The sequence below is a fragment of the Argopecten irradians genome, chromosome 3 (assembly GCF_041381155.1).
Source record: "Argopecten irradians isolate NY chromosome 3, Ai_NY, whole genome shotgun sequence".
Taxonomy (NCBI): domain Eukaryota; kingdom Metazoa; phylum Mollusca; class Bivalvia; order Pectinida; family Pectinidae; genus Argopecten; species Argopecten irradians.
Genome location: NC_091136.1, coordinates 40015622 through 40040719, shown reverse-complemented (window position 1 = coordinate 40040719; position 25098 = coordinate 40015622). Strand labels below are relative to the sequence as shown.

Sequence of the window (25098 nt, the reverse complement as noted above, 5' to 3'; positions counted from 1 at the left end):
TTGTCATTGGAACTTCATGTTTGAGATCCCCTTATTAAGGCATTGGCTAATGAGCCAACAATGTGACTCTATATTGATCAAACTTTATTTTTCGTTGATACAGGATTTCAAAGGAGAGATGCGCCAAGGTCAGGACATGGTCAACAATGCTACCCAGCTTGGTGAGCGAGTGTGCCAGACCACGGCCCCTCGTGGACAGGAAGCCATACACAAGGAGCTGACCAATCTGAAAGAGGATTGGAACTCTTTTGCTTCCTCTGTCAACGAGATGGAGGCTAACCTCGAGGCTTGTATCGGAAATTGGCTGGAACTTGATGAGGAGTACCAGCGCTTCCACCAATGGGCAGAGAAAATGGAGGGCAAGGTCAAAGGTCTCCAGGAAAACAAGCCAGACCAACAACACAAAGAACAACAACTCATGGACGCAGAGGTAACAGTCTTTTTTATTTGTGGATGATTTTATCACTAGTTCAAATAATCTTATGAAACATTTAATATGAGATTACATTTGGTTGTGTCTTTGAATTTTTAGCTCGCCTGTTCGAAGAATAGGGGGAGCTAATGTTGTCACCCCGGCGTCGGCGTCGGTGTCAGCGTTGGCGTCCCATTTCAAGGTTTTGAGCAAGTTTCTGTTTCATCAATTGTTTAAGCTTCAACTTCTTCTGAATAGGCGAGCTTTGCTGTTCTCCAACAGCTCTTGTTTTTTTATGCAAATTTTAATTTAAAAGTTTTGTTGAACATGTTTTGAACAGATTATGTTTGTTTTACAGGACGTATTTGATGAGATCCTGAAGAGGAAGGCAGCCTTGGATCATGTAAAGGATCGGACAGACGCTGTATCACAGAGGAGCTCAGATCCTCGTCTCTCCAACAACATGATGTTACTATCGGCCAAGTACCAGGGACTCGTGTCTGCTGCAAAGGTTGGTGTTAAAATCATAGCTACTCTGTGGGTATGTCTGTAAAAACATTGGAATCTTAGAAAGGGCAGCAGTTTATTGTTTTCAACTCCAAGCAGGAGTGACTTCTTTGATAGAAATGAATTAAAATTTTGTTTGAACTTGTCTATTCCATGTTGACTCAGAATGATCTCGAATGATGGAGATTTTTCATCATAAAGACATATTATCATTTAGGAGATATTAGAAGTGTTCCAAAGTCAAAGTTCTGAAAACTTCTTTTTACTGTACAAATATTCTCTTGTAAGACTTGATTTATCCTTGTATTCAATGTTTCCACCATTTCCTCAGGCAATGGTCCACAGATTATCAGAGAATGCCAAAGACCACAAAAACTACAACACAGCCTTTGATGACGCAGCTGATTGGCTGGCTGAGGTTGATGAGCGCGTTAACACCTGTAACGACACGTCAGGTGACTGGCACGCCGTCCAGGACCGCATGGATGACATCAAGGTACATATAAACATTCTTTTGTGAGTTTCTTAGATGGAGAAGATGGAGTGAGAGGAAATATCATCCTAGGGGTTGTTAGAAATAATGATAGGGTAACAGAGATACCATACCTTTATAAGAGAGTGACACAAATCTTACTACATACTAAGGGTGATGGAGGTGATAAAAGCTGCAGGGATATGATACTAGGGATAGCATAGATATCACAATTTACGGCGAGATGATGAAGCTGAGAAAAGATAAAGGACAAGATAAGTATAAAAAATGATAAAAGGAAGTGTAATTGACAAAAATGTAATGATGTTTTTCAGGATATTACAACCAACATGGATGAAGGACTGAGGAAAGTGAACCTGGTCTGTGACCTTGCAGAGAGAATCCTTCCCAACACCTCCTCAGACGGTAAGAGGATTATTGAACAGCAGGTGACAGAGCTCACCAACGAGTGGGAAAAGCTAAACCAGGCTATCTCCGAGACCTCCGCCATGTTGGAAGGTGTTCAGGATCGCTGGAATGATTATGAGGAGTACTATGGCAGTCTGATCAAATGGCTAGCCGATATGGAGAACCAGCTCTCGACCGACCCTGATCCACGGGCACAACTCGTGGAGAAGAAGACACAGCTTGATAAATTTAAGGTACAACATTTTAAAACATTTTCAATTTTAAAAATAAAAGCTTTAAATAATTAGATCTCATTCTTTTGAAATATTGAGTGATACATGCTTATTGTATTGATACGGTATGCAAAATTTGGAATGTTTTATTAAGAAATATATAGAGTTTACTATCATGTAATACATAGAGATTAAAACTCTTTCAGTTGAAAGACTTCTAAAGAATGATTTTGTAGGCACAGAATGAATGAAAGATTTTTTAATTCAAATTATACAGTGTAATGCGTTTTTGTAAATACAATATTTGTGATGGCTTATGTTTTAGCTTGTTCTGAGTGACATTGAAAACCACCATCGCCTTGTCAATGAATTAGCAGAACGTGTCGCTAATCTGGAGGCTTTGAGTGAAAACCGTGAAGTGTCCGATACCCTGTCAAGTGTCCAGAACAGATATGACAGAGTCCTCAGTCGTGCACAGGTATGTAGATCTGACTCTTGTGTACTTCTCTGTTTCCCTCTGTTTTCTTTCCTATCCCATAGTTCAATGCCTAGCTTTGTCCTTAATTACAAGTATATTTTTTCTGAAGAAATTTGTCAGTAGAATTGTAGTTTATGCTTTGATGGATTTACTAGGATGGATAGTATGAAAATAATTCAAGATCTTGATGAAACGTTCAAACTCGATAAGACACTTCTGCAGTAGGTTAAAAACTAAGTTGTATGCGTCCTAGGAACTAAATGCAGTACTTTGTATGTAAATATGACATGTAGGTTTACAATTGCTGAATTTTCTGATACTGATTTACAGGAGATTGTGGCTAAACTTGAACAAGCCTACCACGACCACCTGGACTTCCACGAGGCACAGCAGGACAGTGAGAAATGGCTGCTACAGACATCATTCAAACTTATGTCCCATAATTCCCTGAATGTCAGTACCATGGAACTCACGCAGCGACAAATTGATAAACATCGTGTAAGTATCCTTTACTTGTATGCAGAAAATTCAACAAACAAGACAATGATGATAAAACAGAGAAAAATTGGCAAAAATCACAAAACGGATATACCGCAGCCTCCCAAATCATAGATATTCACACAAGAGCATAATACATGTAGGGGAGGCATTTCTTAAGTGACCTTAGCTGTTAATATGACATTAAGCTCACTCAACCAACCATCCAACCTACTTTAAATTAGTGTTGATTCAATATAAAAATACTGGTATTGTATTTTAGGGACTGATCAAGGAAATTGAAAACTACCGATCTACATTAGATGAAGTGTCCCACCGAGGCCGTAGTCTTGTACAGGATAATATCAGAGTTCCTAAGATGGCACAACAAGTCCAGTCTCAGATGCAGAACTTGGAGGAAAGTTATCTCAATTTGCAGACGACAGCCGAGCAGATCAGGGTAAGTGTTCAGGCATGTGTAGACAGCGATCTTCATCCTCACTTTATTCTCTCATTCAGAACATGTGATTATGTCAGATAAAAAGTTCAGCATTTACCGAGAACTGATATTTTGAACACAAAATTCACCATTTCTATTTATAAAAAAAATCAATTGAAAAGGTTAAGCTCAAATTTTACATTTGTTGAATTTAAAAAGTTTTCAAAATAAAATTTGCAAAAAAAAACCCCAATTATTTGATAGAACTTGCTTTAATTGGTGACTTCTGTGTTAAAGTATGAGATGACTCACTTTTCTCCATCAGCTTCTAGTTACACACCATCATCATCTTTAGCACCACCAGTAATGTATAAATGCTCAACCTACGGCTAGCAGCCATTGTGACATGCAATATGACTTGTAGCCATAGAAACTTTAACGGTTAACTGGTAACCATAGTGACATGTGACGTATGACATATAATTAGGAGTCAGTGACAGGGCCCTCATCTGGTAGTCATGATATATCATGACTTTTGGCCTTAGACTGGTAACCAGTAGTCAAATATCTGCTTATTTATATTTTGTAATTGTATTTTATACCTTATGTGTGAAATATCTAAATAAAAATTTGAGCTCCCTCACGGAAAAAATTAGTATCTTGCAAAAAAAATGGATAACATAGCATGACCTTGTAACCATCGTTAAATGACCTTTGACTGTGGCCATAAATCGATGACATTTAACTGAAAGACATTGTTACATTAACTTTCACCTTAAGTCTTTGACTAGTAACCATAGTGACATGACCTTGTATGGCAGCCATATCGACATGTCCATTGGCCTGTAGCCATAGCAACAGTGCCCATGACTCACGGCGTGCAGCCGAAATGTCATGACCTTTAGGTCAAGCAATTATCTTATTTACTAAAACCAGAATCCTACAGGTGAGAAGGCTAATGCTTGTGTAGAATACCAAACATGCTATGGAGGGTCAAGGTGGCTAAGGTCAAGGTCATTAGTTAATAAGCCTGGAAGACATGCACACAAAGGATGGTCAAGGAGTTTATGTTCTTTACAGGGTTGCTATGGCAACTTAATTCCATGGTTACTACCACAGAATATATATAAACAATTCACCAGTGACTTCTCTTTGTATTTAATTTGGTCTTTTTTAACCTGATGTCTTCCGTTTGTTATTTTTTAACTCACTTAATCGTTACATTGTCCAATAATATTTGTTAAAGATAACAAAGACTGTTTTAATTTATAAATTCAATGAGATAAGGGTTTCAGCATGTTGTTTGCATGCTTGTCGAAGTTTGATATTGTAAATTTTCCATCCCTGCTGGCAGTATAACCATGACAATGATTCGTCACCAGCTACATATTTAACATTCCTGTCAAATAACATTGATGTTTTTTTGTCTGCATTTAAATTTTGATCACTGCTGTTCTCTAAGTATTCAAGCGTCTCTATCTTTAATTCTGTCCTAGTCGTTAGAATCTGTATCCAGAGAATCTTATACTACAGTGTATTTAGATAGTTGAAATATATATTGTATGATGGAGTAATATATCCTGTGTGATTTTTTTTTTTTTTTTTTTTTTTTTTTTGTGGAGAAGTGAGTGGTTTTGTGTCTTTGTATTTTGGCCATCCTTTGCTATGCTTCTAGAGCACTTCCCATGTTTTACTTTGTATTTATTTTGGAGATTTAAACAAAGATCTAGCTAATCATTTCTTATGAAAAGTGTAAAACAGCATACAGAAACGATCTCAGCAAATATTGCCTTTTTTTCATATTTTGTGTGTCTTCATTTTTCCCAAAACATTTAGTTTGTGCAGACAATTTTTTTGTGAATTTTATTCTCTGAGTGATTTAACTTAAATAGATTTTGGTTTCTTATCTTTTACTTTTGATAACGTCACATGCACAGATTCCATTTCCATTTTAAAGCACAATAGAAAATAGCTGTTTTCTGGGTCCACTGCCATCACATTATTAAATCTAGTAGGTGAAGGATAGTTGAAATTGAATTCTTTTGTCATTCACTGAATATGACATGCAAATTAAGTTATGAATTTGTGGGTTAAAACAGTAATTAAGAAAATCAATTAAATTGTATAAGATTTCAAAAATGGTTAAATAGGTTTTAGGGATTGATAGGATGCAGAGATTGCTTAAATGTTGAATGTTGCTATCAGCATTATTTAGTTCCTAGCCTTCATTCCAAATCAATTGCTAGTTAAGTTTGTCGATTAAAATTGCTTCAACATGTTTGTATTAGAATTGACAGCAGTGGATCCAGGGGAGACAATCAGGAAAGTTTTGTTTTGAAATTTGGAAAATGGAATTTAAGTTGCTAAGATGAATTATTCAAATCATAAAAACTACAGGAAGTTCAAGTACAGTCTATTCAAACAATTTTTCACTTTGTTTTATTGAAATATTTTTGTCAGTAAATCAGAGTTATTGCCCCTGGTTGTACTTCCTGTTTCCCTGGATCCACCTCTGCCTTTGTTGTGGTTATCTCGGTTTGTGAGTGAGACTCTTTGTTAATCTGCTCCACAGGTAGTTTTGGATCACATAGATCTCTACTGGTATTGACCGATCAGTTCCTCCTGGTCAGTTCCTTGCGGTCACTCCGGGTCACTTCGCCATGCTTCGGTCAGTTTTCACACACCTTGTTGATGACCATTATATTTGTTTCTGAACTGAAAACCACAAATCAGTCCAACAACCGGAAGACAGTGAAAAAAGTGTTGCAAAAGAGACAAACTTCACATCATACCATGTGTATTTTTGCGATGTTTTGTGTACCAAATTTAATGTTTGGAAGAAATTGGATCAACTGTTATAAATACAAGATTGAAACATTACGGAAATCATCGATTATTTTGGACACTGGACACTTTTAACATCTTAAAACATTCCATATAATCTGGAAAGAAAACTTTGTGATATCAAAAAATTGTGATAAGTTTATATATATGAGATGTTATATACTCGCGTGTTATTTACTGTTATTTGTGCCATTCCAGTGAAAGCCCTGTGATCGGCCAGAACGGCCATTTTTACCAGATCACATGTGTGTGAGTGTAACTTAGTCAACTAAACTTGTTACCGTTTCTTGTACATGGAATTTTAATCAGTATTTTTCATCAAAAACATATTTGGTGCTTATAACAGGTAGCGTTAGTAACTTTGTGAATGTGACTTGTTATTGTTGTGATATTTTGAGTAAAAGGCAATCTTTTATTGCATCCGTCCATCAATATTTTATATTTTTCCAGTATTTTATGTATACATGAACAGATAATCTTGTCCATATAAATGCTCTATATTATATGAATTGTTAGTAGTTTTATTTTCTGTAAATTGTTATCTTATGCGTGCTAGAATATTCATTGTAAATTATTGCCGATATGAAAGTTTTATTTATTAACTGTAGGTGAACATGTAATTTATTTATTTGGTCGTGAGTTACCTAACAAATGTGTTTTGTCTGGTTTGGGTTGCTAACAGAATTCCATGTGCATGTCTCCAAGGAAACGTCCCAATCATTGTAGGTCAAATGTTGACCTTTTAACCTTGACCTCTGTGATCTTTGACCTCACCTTGAATTAATTCCATATTACCTCCATGCATGACTGAATGTTTTTAACTAGCACCATTTCACCTGTAGGATTCACCAAGAAGACTTGCCAATATATGTGGCAATATACAATTTATGATGACGTCCCATTCTGTTTAAAGAAATATTTTACATGTTATATATATATTTACAAAGTTAAACTGTTGAGATATAGGTTGTGCCTTTCATAACTAAAACTATTTAATTTAACTCACACCTTAATCAATGAGCTCATTAAAAACTGTTGAACTGATCCTTATAGACACTCTGAAATCTTATGAGTTGCACAAACCATTTGGAATGTGTTTTTAAACAAATGAAAGTTTCAAAAATTGAATGTCAGTCCAAAAAACTTCAGACTTTTTTTTAACAAAAAAAAAGATTGAATATTTCCTTTTCAGGGAAAAATATTATCATGAAAACATGTCTTGTTTATCCAAATGGTTAGTGAGAACTCAGATGAGGAATTGTATAGTGAGGGAAGTTTTAGACTAGCAGTACTACTGTGTAGGGTGATGTCAGCTCATCAAGCTATTTCAATATTTAATAAAAATAATAAAATCAATTACAGTGCTTTCTTTTGATTTGATCACTTTCTCTCCAACATCATTAAATACCATTGTAGTTCTTAGTTTATCTGTATTGTATTGAATTACAGACAAACCTCCTGAATTCAAAAAATATATTACTCTTTAAAAGTTGTATAGACATTGCTTTATTCAAATTATTTTACTGGTTTTGGCCAAGATTTAAATCATGAAATGTTTTTACTCAAATTCTAAAATAGTAACACAACATTTAATGTAAATATAAATGTCTGTTCTATTAAATTTGTGATAATGAGGTTTGGCTGTACATCACCTATCAATATTAGTATGGAGTACAGAGCATTGGATATAAGAAGTTACATCAAAATATTTAAACATGAAAAATGGGGAAGAATTGCAATCCTTTAATTAGTATAGAACAACTTACCACAGTCAAAAGTCACATTAAAATGTGGCAATTCATGAAAACACATTACTTTAAAATACAACATTTCATTGAAAAGGACCATAGAAATCATGTGGAACTATACATATGAAAAATTCTTTCAAAATGCAGACACAAATATAAATATTTTCAAATTGTGAAAAAAATTCTTTCAAAATAAAAATTCCTTCTAAATGCAGACATAAATAAAATATTCTAATTGTGAAAAAATCTTTGAAGATGCAGTCACAAAATTAAGATATTTAAATTGTTTTAAAAAAAAATTAAAATGCAGACACAAAAGTAAAAAAAAAAAATATTTATATTGAAAAAAAACTTTGTAATGCAGACACAAAAATAGATATTCAAATTGTGAAAAATAATCTTTCAAAATAAATAAATATTCAAATTGTGAAAAAATTCCTTCTAAAAGCAGACAAAAATAAAATATTCTAATTGTGAAAAATTCCTTCAAGGTGCAGACACAAAATTAAAATATTAAAATTGTTAAAAAAAAAATTTAAAATGCAGACACAAAAGTAAATAAAATAGATATTTAAAGATGCTCCACCGCCGACAGAGCATAAATGATATTCATCATTTGAACAATAATTGGTGTTTAATCATGTATATATATATCTAATTAACACAAAAAATAATATAAAATAATTTATTTTGGCTTTGGTGCATGGGCAGTCAGTACTTCATTCATATATAGGATATAGTGCCATGGAATTTTTTCGGGATGCAATTAATTATTTTTTAAATTTTTATCTTAAAATAAAATTAGATGCTCAACCATTTCAATGGTGGTAATGGTGGAAAGTAATTTTCTTTTGTAACTAAAGGAAAATACTAAATCATCTGCTGCTGTTTTTGATAGTGAAAAAATACCATTTGTCAGCGGTGAAGCATCATTAAAATTGTGAAAAATTCTTTGTATTGCAAACACAAAAATAAATGAAATGAAAATAAATGAGAAAAATTCTTTGAAAATCCAGACATTCAAATCTATTACATAAAAACATGGATCATCAAAATAATTGGAATCACAATAAAATAGTCTATAAATAGTCATTCACATCAACTACAGACAAATCAAATGGGGTGTGGGGAACCCCCCCCCCCTCCCACCCCTGAAAAAAATAATAATAAAAAAAAAAAATACAAAGGACTGAAATGTATTTGTAAACTGTACAACAAATTCTACCTTTTTAATGATATCAGCATATCTTGTTGTACACACAATTTTAAAGGTTTTGAAAAATTACATCAGAACACAGACTATATATAGGGAACAACATATGACAGATAACATGATGCATATTGGCTTTGTTTGGGTTGGTGAGATTACTTTAAAACACATCAAAATACAGACCATTAAATTTAATTGACCTATATCAAGGTATTGACTATCAAAAACCATGAAAAAACATCCAGATACCTATGGACTTGAGATACACAGAAGCCAAAATCATTAGTTGGGATGCTCAAGTGACTAGGTGTGATAGTTGTTAGATCTAGTGACCTTGTCTTTGACCCCTAATGGTCACTTTCTACAGAATCGTCTGGATGATGTCATGAAGCGCTGGCAGGATTACAAAGATCTCCTGGACAGAAATGACCACTACCTTAACGAAGAGTTCCCACGCTGGCTTGGTGACTGTGACGCTCAGGTGCCTGACAACCTTCAGGTGGCTCAGGACAAACTAGACAATACCAGGGTAAGTTGACCTGGCCTTGGACTATGGGTTCAGAGGTCAAGAGGTCACTGTCTGTGGTCTTTGTAGTCTTGTGCAGATTCTTTCTATGGAAAAATATGTTTTGAAGACTACCAGGTTCATATAGAATTCTTCAAAATCAACTAAATGCAGAAACATTAATTGTAAGCTTTTTTTACATTTCCTTATTTAATGAATTAGACTTATTTAAATTTCTAGTTCATCAGATTGCTGTATATGGATGTATGTTAGTGATAATCTGGTTTTGGTACAATAACAGATTAAGATTTATCATAATCAACAATGTTTGAGAGCTGTGATGGCTGCCTGGTTAAGGTATCTGACAGGTATAGTCCTCTATACCTTTTGAGCTTCAATAGGGCAGTTGTCAATTAATGGACAAACATCATTAGTTATCCTTAGAAGATATTCAGCATTTTTCAATCAACTAAATTCTTTAATGTTCATAAATGACCATAACTTTTAAAAAGAAATTATAGCTGTGAACAGGACATATAACAAATACTGTGATTGGTGGATAAAATGGTGTGCTGCAACTTGTCATCATTGTATTTTTAGACCATGTGGGAGAAACTTAATGGAATGAAACAAGAAATGACCAATGCATCTCATCGTTTTGACAATTTGGGAAGTATGGACAGCCTTGACCAGAGTGAGAAAGATGTGCCATCACCCGTGTCTGAGTTAGCTGACCAGGTGAACTCTGAACTCAAGGAAGCCATCTCCCAGGTAACAACATTTATTTTGTTAAGGTTTCACAGGTTAAATTGTTTTTATGGCATTTGTATCAACACAATAGATAAATAAGTGTTCAGTATGTTAAAGGTCAATGCCTCTCACAACATGTAGTATATATAAGGGGAGATAACTGTATTTATGTTGGTAGAGTCCTCTGCTGATCACTTGTTATATAATCACCATATACTTAGTGCTTATTTGATTTGATGGATCTTCATATTGTAATAGTGAAGAATACCTTACTTCAAACCTGAGTGTCCTGCGAAATAAAAATAAAAACCTGTATATTTTATTAATCAATTCTTTGATATTTGTCATTAGGTTGAGAAGCGGATGGAGAATGTTCGTGATACCATTGGTCAATGGGAGTCTGTTGATCGCCAGAGGACAGACCTTCGAAATTGGCTCCACAGCAAACAAGAGGATCTTCAGGTCATGGAACAGCGACCAGCGAAGCTCCATGCTGAGGCCGCCGAACTGGAAATTGCTAATTTACAGGTAAGAAGATTTGAGATTTTCTTGAGGACAGAACTTTCTCTTTGATACCTTGATCCATTTTGATTTAATGTTTATCATTTTAAGACCTCTTACAGGGATATAATGATATTAAGATTAAGAAATAATTGAGAGATTGAGAGCAAGAGTAAAAGTTTGCTTCCCATGGTTTAGTGCTTAGACTCTTAACAAAAAGTGAGTGAAATGTTTGTAGAAGCAAATACTTCTTAAAACAATAGAATGTTATGGTATTACAAATTCCAATTTATGCCTGATACATGAATGTAAAGTAGAATGTTTCCATGGTTACAGGCTCTGAGAGAAGAGGTCCAGGGTCGTGGACCTGCTATAGATGCCTTCCTGAACAGATACCGTGAACTGACCCAACACAACCCTGCTCTGGTCGACCCAGTGATGCGGGCTGTACGTGAAGACTGGGAGGAACTTCTGGGACAGATAGAAAACCTCCTGGAAGACCGGGAACAGGCCCTCCAAAGTAACAAAGATCTCCAGGAACAAGAGAATGACATGGACCAAGACTTGGCTAACTTTGTTGAGGAGTTGGAGAAGATTGAGGCAGCAGACGTGTCTGTTGTTCAGAAGTCAGCTCAGCTAAAGGTAAGTGACCTTAGTCAAGAAAGGAGACCTTGATTTGTATCACTGCTTAAACTTCTATACTCAAAATTAGGCAATCAGAAAATCAAATCTGTGGTTTAATTTTGACCTGTAATTGATACTTCAGTAATAAAAAAACTGTTAATCCTTGTAAAAAGATAGGGTATCTGTTTGATCACTTTTTTAAAAATTATTTCAAATGTAGATTTAAAACAGAAGAATTCCTAATGTCTTTTAATGTGAATGAGAACAAGAATTTTAAGCAGTGATACAGTGGTCATCCTATAATGGGAGGTGTGTAAACTGTGTGACAACTGACCACTGACGGCTGACCGCTGACCGCTGCATCACTAACAGTGGTATCCTTAACAATGTAACAAGGTAATATCATAATGTGTGGTTTGTTTGTATAATTAGCTAGACATGAAATGTGTATTAAGATTACATGGTTAATACTCTGTCGTTTTGTATGCTAGAGTTATCTGCCCTTGTGAGGAAGTATTGACTGTTACGTCATTTGTTTGTTAGGGTTTCTTCATACAAAAAGATGTGAAAAAGCCCAAAAATTTTATGCTCAAACTAATGATGTAACTCTCAATACAAGTTCACATATTCCAGTGATTCTGAAATATGAAAAGACAGAATACTTAGCTAGACACAACAATGCTGTAAAAATTGATATTTTAGTAATATCATTTTAGCTAGACACAAAATTGTATTAAAAAATTCTGTTTACTAAGCTGGGCGTGAAATGAAAAATGCAATTATATTTTAAAGTGTTAATGGAAATATATGTATTTGCTAGTTGTCTCCCTTTATATAAAGTCGGATGAATGAAGGTGGAGGTCCACAGTTTACACACACACCGATACTGTGTATACTGATGAGAGTAAATGTTTTGTATAGTTGCCCACTTGCTTTGCATGCCTCTTCAAACAAAGTAGTCCAATAAATGTTTTGGTCATAAAACTCCCAGGTGGATGGAAACAAATCAAAGTTGCCTATCAAGTTAAGCACATGTCACCATATTGTTGATTTTTTTCCCTTTATGTACGACTCATTTGAACAGCGCTCTCATCATGATTATCGATGACGGCCTCACCTCGGTCGTCATAGAAAGCACCTGTGTCAATGTTGTATATCACTCAGTATTATCTCAATGACTTTTCACTTTTGCAATTCAAATCCAACACTTCTTTTTTGTCCCATGCTCGTAGTAGAATCTTTAGAAATGAAAACATCTTGTCAAATTTATTTTCATGACATTTTGTAGATGTATACCTCGATGTGAAGCTTTAAAAAAACCTCACAGACTTACATTGATTTAGATCTGTGTAGTTATCCTTTATAGAGCTTCTGAATACCAGATTTATAGAGTGTCTGTGTATAAAACATTATCTCGGAGAGTTTAAACATGAGCTCCATGTTTGTTGATTGGCCGAGACATGGAGTGGTCTGGGATAATCCTTTGATTTGGGGGCGTAATCAATATTCGCGACTGACAGGACTTGGGTACATGGCTGATTGTATATTGGAAAAGCAAACATGAAATGTACAGTCTTTTATCTTGTTGATTAAGACTGGCAGCTACCCAGTGTATACACCTAGGGCTCTAGAACTGGCTGGTTGACCCCAAGACTTACCCCGGTAGACAAGTTTAAGCATGCGACAGGATTAAATGTAGAAGCTAAGTAACAATAGGAAAGTTGTTTGGAGTTAAATGTCCCATTGTGCTATACTGGTATATAGTGAATTTCCATCCAAGACGCTTCAGCAACTCTGACATGCAGTATATGTCACTTAGCATGTTGCGATAATGGAAAGATTGCATGGAGAATTTTTATGTCTGTGAAATATCGGTGTTGAGAGTAAAATAGATCTGTGGATGGATGGCTGTTTAGATTTTTACAACAAGTTGATTTGAGTAAGTATAACGTACAGAAGTGGTAAATGATGAGCATGTTCTAATGGATATATATCTCTCTACTCTTCTGATCTCTGAGCTATCCCTGTGTCTATCCCACCCTTAGCTTCAATCTCTCTCCTCTCATTAACATACACTGAAATATTGATTTATTCCTCTTTTGTATATTATATAATTATTCAATATTTTATCCAGCATATCTCACTATATTTGTGGCGTTTATAGACCTATTATATCGATCAGACCGTCCCCACTAACACTAATTATTGTGAGTCCCTAGCTCTGATCCCGGCCCAGTGATCGGCTATTGTATTGGAATATAAATCTATAAAATTATGGCGGGAAACAGATTACCGGTAGATTTTAAACTTGTTAAAACATGTCAGAGAACTTTTATACGAGATCAATACAGAGAGAAATAATTCATATAAGCTTGCTTGAGTGGTTCCTGTTATCAAGGTGTAGGTTAATGAGAACTGAATAGACGCCGTCGAGGATATTTAAAGTGTGTAAATGCTCACCTAGCCATTCTTACCTGTAGTTTTATATTACTAACTATAGTAGGTAAGTTATCATAAATCGTCTTAGAACTTTTACACCTTCATATATATCTATCTTTATATCATTATTTATGCTTTCACTGGTGTGAAGTCTGTTTCTCTGTTTCTCCTGGTGTGGCTTTAGACTATAAATTTATGGTGACCTGTGTATATTTATATAGAGGTAAGTGGTGGGTCAGAGCTAAATCCAAACTTTTGGTGACAAGAAAATGAGAATTTTTCTCTAGTCATATTTGCGGTTACTCCGATTTTATATAAAGTCCCAATATGTAAACATTCCCTGCGCTCTGTGCCTGATTATGTGGCATTCCCAATGCAAAGCAAGTCTGCAACTCTCAATGATGGCTTTAGATAGATACATAGTTAGCTAGTCAGGGGTATGTGTGTTTTTGTGGCAGGCTTCCATCGGTGCTTGTTCTGTGTGTACAGATGACTATATTTGTAAACCTCTTCTTCCTGTAACTGTCTCATTGATTTACCACTTCAATGTTTATTTAAAGAGAAATTAAGGAAAATAAACTTTAAAAGTAATGACTTTATTAAATGGTAATTGATTAATTTGTCCATTAATTTTATGACACTAATAGTTAATGGTAACATTAATTTTTTTTAATGGTTGGTTTGGTGCTTGATTGACAATTGCGGGTGTTTTTAAGTGGGTGACAGTGTTATTTTTTACACTAATCATTTCTTTGTTAAATTATACATACATAACTGCCATTCCTCCACTCATCTACCCTGCAGAGACGCAAGTGCCGATCCACGCAAACCTCAGACCCGTCAGCCAGGTCGTCTGGGCGACGTAGCCATCTTCTTGGGTCACGCTACAGTGACGATGATGATGACGACGATGATGGTGATGACAGTGTGTTTAGATACCCACCGTCAGTACGTGGAGGTCACGACAGTACTCCCAGTCGACGTAAAATAAGACGTGGCCAGGGAAGCCAGCCACACACTCCCCATTCAGGCCGACGTTCGCACAGCAGCCGTCAAGATCATGATCTAAAGAAAGGTGGAGCAGCGGCTGCAGGATGTGAATCTGAAAGTGAAGAATCTGGATATGGTGAGACGTACTATACCATGCACGCATCGAGTTTTGATACAGTCGACGTTTTTGGTTCACAAACTTTAGACACTATGAGAGGTACACCCAGTCAGTTGTTGCTAGAAGCCGTGTCGGACGCCGAGTCCACCGGCAGCTATATTATTGGAGATTTCCCTCAGATCAACCCAGACGATTTACAGGATGCTGCCTGTCAGACACCGGGGCATGCACATACACAGACGCCTGGCAACATGTGGGGAGGAAGCTCACGTAACATCAGTACACAGATGCCACGTGCCATGCAAACTCAAACCGAAGGTCTGCCAAGGAATTCAGCTATGCAGACCTCTAATTTATCACTGAACTCCGTAGGAAATCAGACCAGGAGATCCCTGGGAGGTTCCAGGACTGACTTGTTAAAGAGTATACTAATGGATGTGAAAACACTTAAGGCTCAGAGAGGCATTGGCTCAGACACGCCGACTGATGATGCTCGGTCTTTAGCCTCTCACGGCAGTCTACCCTTGCTTCAGTCCCTGAGCTCTGATGTACGTACACTGAAAAACGCGGGCAGCCATGGTGTTGCAGCCACTCAAACTCTTTCCGAACAAGGAACCCAGACTGGAATGAAAATATTCCCGGAAGGCGATCCAGTTCGGAATTCCCGTCATGGACGTTTACGTGATCTCATGTCTGACGTTAAGGACATGAAAGATGGTAATGACTCTCGCTCACAGCACAGCCTTGAAATGCCTTATGAGAGGAGCCGACCCATGTCTAGTGTGAGTGGACATCGTAATTCCCCCGTTCGATTTGTCACTCCAACTCCACCTTCTAGACAAAGCCGTGTTCTTCCTCCTGCTCCACCACAGCAGAACGGATTTGATAATCCTACACCTAACTACTACCAGCCTATGCCAAGCCAACCCCTGATGAACCTGAACTATACAGCACCTGCCACTTATGGACCAATGCCACAAATGAATGGTCACACACAATTTCCCCCTGGACGGGTCACCCAGGACGATCTTAATGCCATTGGTGACCGACTTGAACGCTTGCGTAACTACCAGATCCCACCACGGCGTCAGCCCCCTCCTCCCCCACCTCCACCCCCTCAGTATGTTGTGCCAGTGTTCTCAGCCCCTCCACGACGTCGTGTACGCATCCAAGAATTCCCCCAAACTTTCGATGATGATCAGGATGGATTTATGTCCGACGAAAGTGAATATGATGGAGGTCGTGCTCCAAGGAGGAGGGGTTCAATGAGAGGTCGTGGTGGAGTAAGGGATCGCTACGGTCTCGACGGAGTTTTATCTGAAGCCAACGAGGCCGCACATGAACTTAAAATTCTTTCTAAGAAAATGAGAGACTCTCTCAGGGATGACCTTTTGAATGGTCCGTGAACTTTTTACCAGGATCGGCAGTTCTCATCCATGGTTATTCCCCCGATCATGTGATGGTGAATTACCGATACCAAACTTTACAATGATGTGGTTCTGCCATATTTGAGAACTTTGTTATGTGAGTGTTATTTGAATGGACTTTAAATCCATTGTTGAAGATCTGAACATAAGCTGTTTTTATTTGAAAAAATGTTGTAAATGTTTGCTCAATTTAGAAAAATTAAGTAAATATTTGCCATAAATCATTTTGTATTATCATATAAGAATTGTGATAAAAGTGTTAGCATTCGTTATAGGTCAAACATTTTTCTGATGGAAATCAATTTTCCAAAAATTACAAATGATTGTTGTATTTTTCTCTCTGAGTTTTCATAGCAGACTGTGATATCTTCCTTGTACGCAACCTTAGTGTGAAATTTTTACATATGTATGTGAACCTCAAAATATTTTCATATCATCAGATTTTCATAACAACTCAGCTATTTATTTTACCACAGTGACCGTTATATCTTATGAAAAGCCATTATATAGAGAATGGGAGAGGTTTTGTATGAATATGCCGTGGATATCAATGCCAATATAAGAGTGAAAGTGATTCTTAATGCCATTTTAAATAAAAGGTTTTATATAGGTAGTGAAAGGCACCTGACGGTTCCATTTCCATGGACCAGCCATAGAATAAGTTATTGATAAAAGTTTGATGTGTTTATGCATTCCAAACAAAATATTCCTTCAATATTTTACACAAATTTAGTTTATAACAATACTTCATACCCGGTATTTATTCTCTGATCAATATTGGTTCATTTCAATATTCTTCTCAAATTTTTTTGAAATATTGATTTTAAATCCATTGTTTGAAAGTTTATTCTTATACCGGTGTCTGACACGTCTTAGCTCTATTCATTCGCTGTTTTATTCTTCTTCTTTTTTCACCATAAATATTTAATTAGACCGTTACAAACCAAACCTTTTGAGCTGATGAACAATAGCAGAGGTATTTCTTAACTTTTTCTTCTGAATAAAGTCTTTCGTGAAGTTTATCACATCCTTCTGGAGGCTGCTATACTTTGTTGTCTGATGTTTTCTTTATTACATAAATGAGCCATACCTTAATTCTGTGATATCTTTTATTTTCTTTATAATGGTAGATAAGCCAGCTCTTTATTCTGTGATATATTTCGTTAGGTGCATAGCATTTTGTTGATTTTTATGTTGCAAGATTTTTGTTGAATTTTCATTGATAAAAAAATTAATGATGACAATATGAATTAATTAATGAAAATTAATTGGAAATTTTATCAGTATGGATTTCATGATATCAATTTGAAACTGTTAATGAGATGTGATTTTGAAAGATAAGGGTGATAAATTGTTGTTATATAAGTGATGTACATGTTATTGAGATATCAATGGTTTTTAATCCTGAAGAGAAATGGTGATGTTATCTACAACATGATGATGAACAGGGTGGCAGGCTGAAATCTCAACTTCTTTTTATTTTGAATAATTTTTATTGCAATTATTTGAAATATTTATCAAAATATTTTTGAAATTTTCATTAGCTAAAAAATAATAAAATAAAGAATATTATCCCAAAATGTTAATTAACAATATAATCTTAAATTTTAAAATTGTAAAAATCAATTTAAAATAATAAATACACCCAGGCGTTATTTAAATGGATTATTCCATCTAGTTATAATGTGAATTAAACATAAAGTATTGTGTAGAATGAAATAGCTTAGTGTTTATTTAAACCTGTAATTGTACATTTTTAAAACCCAGTGGAGTATATTATAATCAACATTATTTACAACTTTGAAAATCAAGGGTTCTGATAGGTCAAAATGTCTCATGTGATATCAGTATTTATTTATTTACAAAGAAGATCATAGTCTTGATCTTTGTTTGTTTTTTGTTTTTTTTACTTCTTTACCCCTGTAGATACATTTGAATTCTTCTGATTCAAAGTCTGGATTAGTCCATTATGCTATTTTGGGGGTGAATGAGTTAACATTATTATTTAGCATTGTTTTATATCTTGTCAAATTGTATCAGTATTTTTGTAGAATATTTTTTATCTTTCAATTGAATCATTGAATCTTTTGTCTAAAGAAACAAGGAATTTAATGAATAGCATTTCATCAAGATTATTCAATCAACACTTCATGGAGATTTAAAGTTATGCTATTTTATTTAACCAACAAAGGATTAAAAAAACAACCAAAGAATAATGTTGGAATTACAAACATGTCGTAGATATTTGTTTCATACAGTATATAAGCAGGTATTCCTGGGCCATTTTTGAATGGCAGTCTGTATGTCGATATTTAACAATATAATATAGACATGCCTTAAGCATTTTCATTAAATCAATGGTAAAAACTACATTGTTTCTGTCCGATAGCCACAATTTAGCTGTGAATTAATGACAAACCTTTATGTAATTATAGAGTTAGCTTGTAAATCAAACCTCAAGGCCATATCACCTACAGTCATATGTATAGCCAGTAAAAATATAATGTAAACAGCTAGATATTTGTTAGTCTATGTTCAATTGACGTTACTGGAAAATGGATAGCATATCACTGATGACGCATTATATCAATTTCTTCTTTTTTTTTTTACTGTTAATGCATTTTGTAAGAATTGAAATTGGTGGCAAGACTTAAAATTCTACAGTGAATACTGGACAGTGTTGTCGGCAGCCAGTTTAGTGAATGTATACTTGTTCTTAGAAACAAATGTGTATTGTGTATTATAGTAATGAATGTGAGGTAGACTCAGTGTAAAAGTAGATCGGTAAAAGTTCTTCATGAGGTCATTCAGTGTTTCAAATCACTAGGAGTTAAAACTTGTGTAGAAATGTCATACAGTAAATAATATGATCGTGTGTGTATACATTGTGATTTCATTATCCTGTAGGTCAAGATGACGAATTATACTTCTTTACATTCGGAACTATTTTTAATCATATTTATTGAACTTTATTCATATATCTTTATTTGAATTATAAATATATTCTGTTTATATTTAGAAGTTTTACATTAAAATGCCTTGTTTTTGAACGAGATAAAGTTTGTTGTCGAGGCAAAAAACAACGAGGATGTAACTGAACTGCCTGTTTCTCGACTTAAGTTGTGTGTGTCGAACAATATCTGTGCCTTTAACAAGTCTTTACAAGTTATTTTTACTAAGCAGCTGTTAGTTTACTTAATCATATTCTATATACACTTTTATGTCCGTCCATATTTGGTAACTGTCAGTCGCCGATGGAAATGTGTACGGTTTCCTTGGCTATATGTGACTGCCTTTGAACAGTGTTAGAAAAGATTGTTATGAATAAATAAGATATTACCAAATTCCGATTTTGTTGTTGTTATGAAAAAATGAGTTATATGTACTGTAAACCAATTTTCTTTCATGTGTGATTTACTTTTGCGAATTTCGCTATCAAGGTAAATTCGCGACAGTTTATCTGGGCAAATTAATATTTTAGACATTTCTTCCACAATTTAATTCAAATTCATCTCCATTTTCAATCTGAGAGATTTAATCTTAGCGAAAATGTTTTGAAATGGAAGTTGAAAAATTTAGTAGCCACGATAGAAAGTTTGTTTACAGTAGTCTTTTATCTCAACAACTAAAACTGCCATCAGCTAGGCAGTTATCAACCAGAATTTACAACCAGCCATTATCCAATCAGATTATGTCAGCCAGCCAGTTCTCCAGCCAATCAGATTACCTCAACCAGCAAGTTATCCAATCAGATTATCTCAGCAAGCCAGTTATCTAATCAGATGCCCTCAGCATGCCAACATTTTCTCTTATCCCAGACTACAGATATCCACCATTCAACAGGTGTGATATTTTTTTCTATTTCACCTTCCTGTAAAAGACAAGCTATATACACAAGACCTTTGCATATTCTCAACTAATTGTATGATATTGTGGTAACAGTATCATGATATCACAATAACAATTGACATCACGACAACAATGCAATGATACCACAATGATGGTGATGACTACAATTCGTTCAGGTCATGTGATCTTTTCTGATATGTCATAATTAGAGCACAGGGTAAAAGAAAAAGAATCATTCATCCTCTTTGGGGTGAAGCAGGCGATCTCAACTCTCAGGATAAGATTCTTTAGCTGTCAAACACTCGGCACAGCCTTATCTCTTGGGTTAATTGCGATTCTCCTGTCTCACCCCAAAGGGAGTGAATGATTCTATTCAGATTGTATCAATCAGCCAATTACTCAGTGAGATTCTGTCAGTCGTAAATCTTCAAATCAAACAGCCTGACCATGCAGCCTGTTATCCAATCATATACTCTCAACCAGCAAAATGTCCAATCAGATTCTATCAACCAATTATCCAATGAGAGTATCTTACCATGCCAGTTATCCAGTAAGATGCTCTAAACCATGCATTCAGCTATTCAGTCAAATCACCATTTATATAATAAGCCAAAATAAGTGACTGATGCCAGCTTTTGCTTCAAATACTGTAGAACTTGACTTATTTGGCAGTTTCCAGTTTCGCTTCCTTTGCAGTCATCCAGAAATATGAAGAATGATCCTCATGGTCAAAGTAAATTCCTTATGTTATGTATTAGAGCTACATTTAGGTAATGAAGTTTTGAAATCAAGAGTGATTGTTTTCTAAATTCAGTTTGGCCAGCATTTTGAAAATTTATATCGAGATGTTTTAAGGACAATTAATGCTTATGTAAATGCAATGGCTTGAAAAAGAAACTTAGAATAAAATAAAAATAAAATGAGCTCATTTAACACAGCAAGGAGCTCTCAGATTAATTATATTAATTAAGACCTCCCTATAAGTAGTCTTTTCATCAATGTCATAGAAAATTACAGACAAAAACTTTGGCTTTAAAGGAAGGACTTGACATTAAATTAACTAAATTACATGATTTGATGTTTGATCTCCAAAATAACTGTTCCATGTGAATACATGTGCACACTTTCATAATGTTCAGCACAAATTTAACCTCACTTTTCCTGTAGTGTTTGTCACTGTGCATAATGAGTTAATAACAATCCATCAGAGATGTATTTGATCTTATCCTTAATAATACATTCCTTCATCAAGGGAATTCTGCTAATTAATTTTCTACACACGACACAAATTGTGTATGTAGGTAGTGTTCCATTGTAAAATTAAGTCCGCAAAACATGTATAATTCTTGTAATTAAAAGATCCAGGTTGATGAAGACCAACTGAAAGTTTTATGCACCATGAAATAATTTTTAGATAAGAATAGCTTTCAATATATTGACTATAAACTGTTCAGACTAAGCACATGTTGATGAAGCTGAAGATTCCTTGGGGCCACCTGGTATAGTCCTAGTCTCCATAGACATATACAGAAATCTTCTTGCACTTAGAATTTTTATCATAATTTTGTTAAAGATGCTCCACCGCCGACAGAGCATAAATAATACACACCATTTAAACAATAATTAGAATTTAATCATGTATATGTATGTCTATTCAACATAAAAAATAATATCAATTAATTTATTTTGCTTTGGGTGCATGTGCAATCAGTACTTCATTCCATATAAGATATAGTGCCACAGAATTTTTTCGGGATGCAGTTAATTATTTTATATATTTTTAACTTGAAGTAAAATTAGAAGCTCTGCAAACTTTTCAAAGGTGGTAATGGTGTAAAGTAAGTAACTTTTGTAACTGAAGAAAAATACTAAATTGTCTGCTCCTGTTCTTGATAGTGAAAAAATACCATTTGTCAGCGGTGGAGCAGCTTTAGCTCATTCCTCCCTGAAGACACCTTTAGGGCCTTCTAAATCAAAGACTAGACCAGTCCATTATGAAATTGCAGTTGTGAATGAGTTAAAATCTCTGCTTTCTGAAGTGTTCAATGTCACGACACGTCTGCTGTTCTAACTCATACATTGAAGAAACATTGGAACCAGCCAAGTTTGTTTACCATCACTTCAGCCAATAATCAATTCTGTTATCAAATGAAATACCCTTCAGTTACAACAAAAATCATTAAGACCTTCACAGTGTTTGTATTCAAGTATGCCTGCAGTAGTATTTATTCTCCATTGTCAACATTTGGTGAGTTTGTACAATTATATTCATAATAAAGAACAATACTCTTAGCCATTACATAACTTATACACCTATGTTTATACACCATACATACAAGTACATTGTGTAATTATATACTAGGAGGAAAATTATATAGTACATTATACTACCTGACAAGATTAAATTTCCCTTGGATGCAACATGTTCTGGAGTTCCCTGGGGAAAACTGTCAACCTATCAACAGCCTGCACCCGTCGTCTACACCGAATGTGGGCCTTGAACTGGTGACCTTGGAAGGTTGAGGATTTCAAACTCACTAAACAGCTTGTAATAAAAATTGTATTAAATGATGAAGATTTCATATATCAATGAGGAGTTGAAATAATGGCTTTACGTTTTGTCACCAGACAAGACCCTGATCATGTGAACTCTTAGGGAACTAGTTACTGTAAACCAGCTTATTTTCATATTTGATGAAATTTCGGATATTTTGTGGGCAATGAGAAATCATGAAAATAAATTGCCGCAAAAATTTCAAGATACTTTACATGTAAAGTGGAACCAAACAGGTGTCAATCGCGAACTTAAATTGTTGTGGAAAAGATGTTGTAAGGAAAAATATGAAAATCAGGTCGTCACGAAAATAAGTTGCTTTACAATAATGTTTTTTTTTTTCATTTAGACTTAGAAGAAGATGAAAGAACATGAATAAGTTTCTTTACAAATTAAGGGAAGGAATCAGGCCAAATATAAGGAGGTACCGCGGAAATATATATTTATAAAAAAGTTCAAGTTGAGTTCTGGCCACCAGTTAACATATATGCATATTAAACATTATGATCTTATTAGGAATGTGGGTTTAGTTATTGATATTACTAAATACTACGCATTATAACTCTCTACACTTCATTTACTTCTTAACAGAATCCAGACGGATCAATACCATTATAAGCTTCTCAAAGATAAAGACCACGGATTATGTAGGGCAGAAATGTTGTGTCAGCAGTATTGTAAAATCTACAGGCTTTAGAATTTGTACAGTCGGCCAAGAAACACGATCTACAGTACTAAACATTCTAATGAATATAAATTGGATAATATCACATGAAATATACACCTATACATTATAATTTCATAAAGGATATTTGGTATGAATACATTCGGGTGTAAGGTGTACGTTATTAATTATAATGAGGTCTAAAAGCATTCATGCTATTTAGAATTAGATGTTAACTGTGATAAATGCATGTTTGGAATGAGACATGATGAAAACTAAATTTTAAAACTTCATATTTGCCAATAAATAGAAAAATCAAATAGAAAAAGGAAAATTAATTGTCAAGGTGGATTAGAGAGTCAATGTTATATAAAAAAAAAATCACGTTATGTACAATCATAATTATATGCTTGAAAAAATTAAATTAGGCAGACCAATATAAAAATAATCGAGTATTTTACAAACGACGTTATACATTTATCTGCTATACATCAAATACATTTAACAAACTCTAGAATACCAATTTGTATAAGCATTTGGGTAGTCATAGGTAAGTTGCTGGATTGAATTAACCTTACCACCAAATTTTTAATAAACAATATTATGCAGCTTTAAATAAAAAACAGTGATGTGTTGCCTTTTTCAACAACCATTTACAAAGAGCAGGGATTCCGTTTAGGTGCTTATTTCAAGTCATAATTTGATTTTTTGAAACAAGCTGGTACAGTAATTATTTAAAATCTATTTGAAGATAACAAATAGCATAATATACAGGTTTGCTCAGATAGCAAATTCAGCTTAAATTTAATGCTATATATTGTGTTAATCTGTGATATATAAAATCTTAAAATATACCGAGAAAGACAGTATAACTTTCAAAACGGCCGCAAAAGCGAGTAAGGAATAAAATTTCCTGGCACAGCTTTGGAACTGATGCGCACTTCTTACCTTAAAAATGTTGTCTTTCACAAAAAAAGTATACCTTTGTGAAATGGTCTTAAAAAATCTATAAGATTGCATAGCCCCAATATGCTTAATGGAATATTCAAATCTATAGTCAAAGGGAAATAACTGCATTTTTCTCTGAACAGCTTTTACAAAAGTTTGGGGCTATGTATAATCAACAATCAAGTTAAGTTGACTATAATATCATTCATTGAACGTAAGAAAACTATCTTTCAGTCTCTTCAAAATATGAGGGACTCATGAAAAAATTATATTTACATAAAAATACATACCTGTATGTAGCAGTCTTAATTTCTGGAATGAAGGAAAGCAAGTGAAATATAGTCCATGTGTATTATTCATCATTAACCAGGCTAAATTGACTGTAATTCTATTGCTTAAAGTTCATAACGAAAGTTAAGGTTTTCTTTATTTATGAGAAGGAGGGAGGGGGATAATTTTCGTTTCGGTAATTAGTTCAGTAGTAGTCATTATTGACAAGAG

The 25098-nt window shown here is 34.6% G+C and overlaps 1 protein-coding gene across 15 annotated transcripts in view; it reads left to right on the top strand.

Moving 5' to 3' along the window:
* The window catches only part of LOC138318562 (muscle-specific protein 300 kDa-like), a 197561-nt gene that overhangs the window by 94172 nt on the left and 78291 nt on the right, over positions 1–25098 (top strand). For all 15 annotated transcript variants that reach the window (XM_069261040.1, XM_069261038.1, XM_069261045.1 and 12 more), the window contains 11 exons: positions 104–430; positions 771–923; positions 1251–1415; positions 1727–2053; positions 2358–2510; positions 2841–3008; positions 3271–3447; positions 9596–9757; positions 10334–10504; positions 10835–11011; positions 11321–11626. In XM_069261040.1, the coding sequence (XP_069117141.1) occupies positions 104–430; positions 771–923; positions 1251–1415; positions 1727–2053; positions 2358–2510; positions 2841–3008; positions 3271–3447; positions 9596–9757; positions 10334–10504; positions 10835–11011; positions 11321–11626 (2286 nt within the window). The remainder of the gene's footprint in view (positions 1–103; positions 431–770; positions 924–1250; positions 1416–1726; positions 2054–2357; positions 2511–2840; positions 3009–3270; positions 3448–9595; positions 9758–10333; positions 10505–10834; positions 11012–11320; positions 11627–25098) is intronic.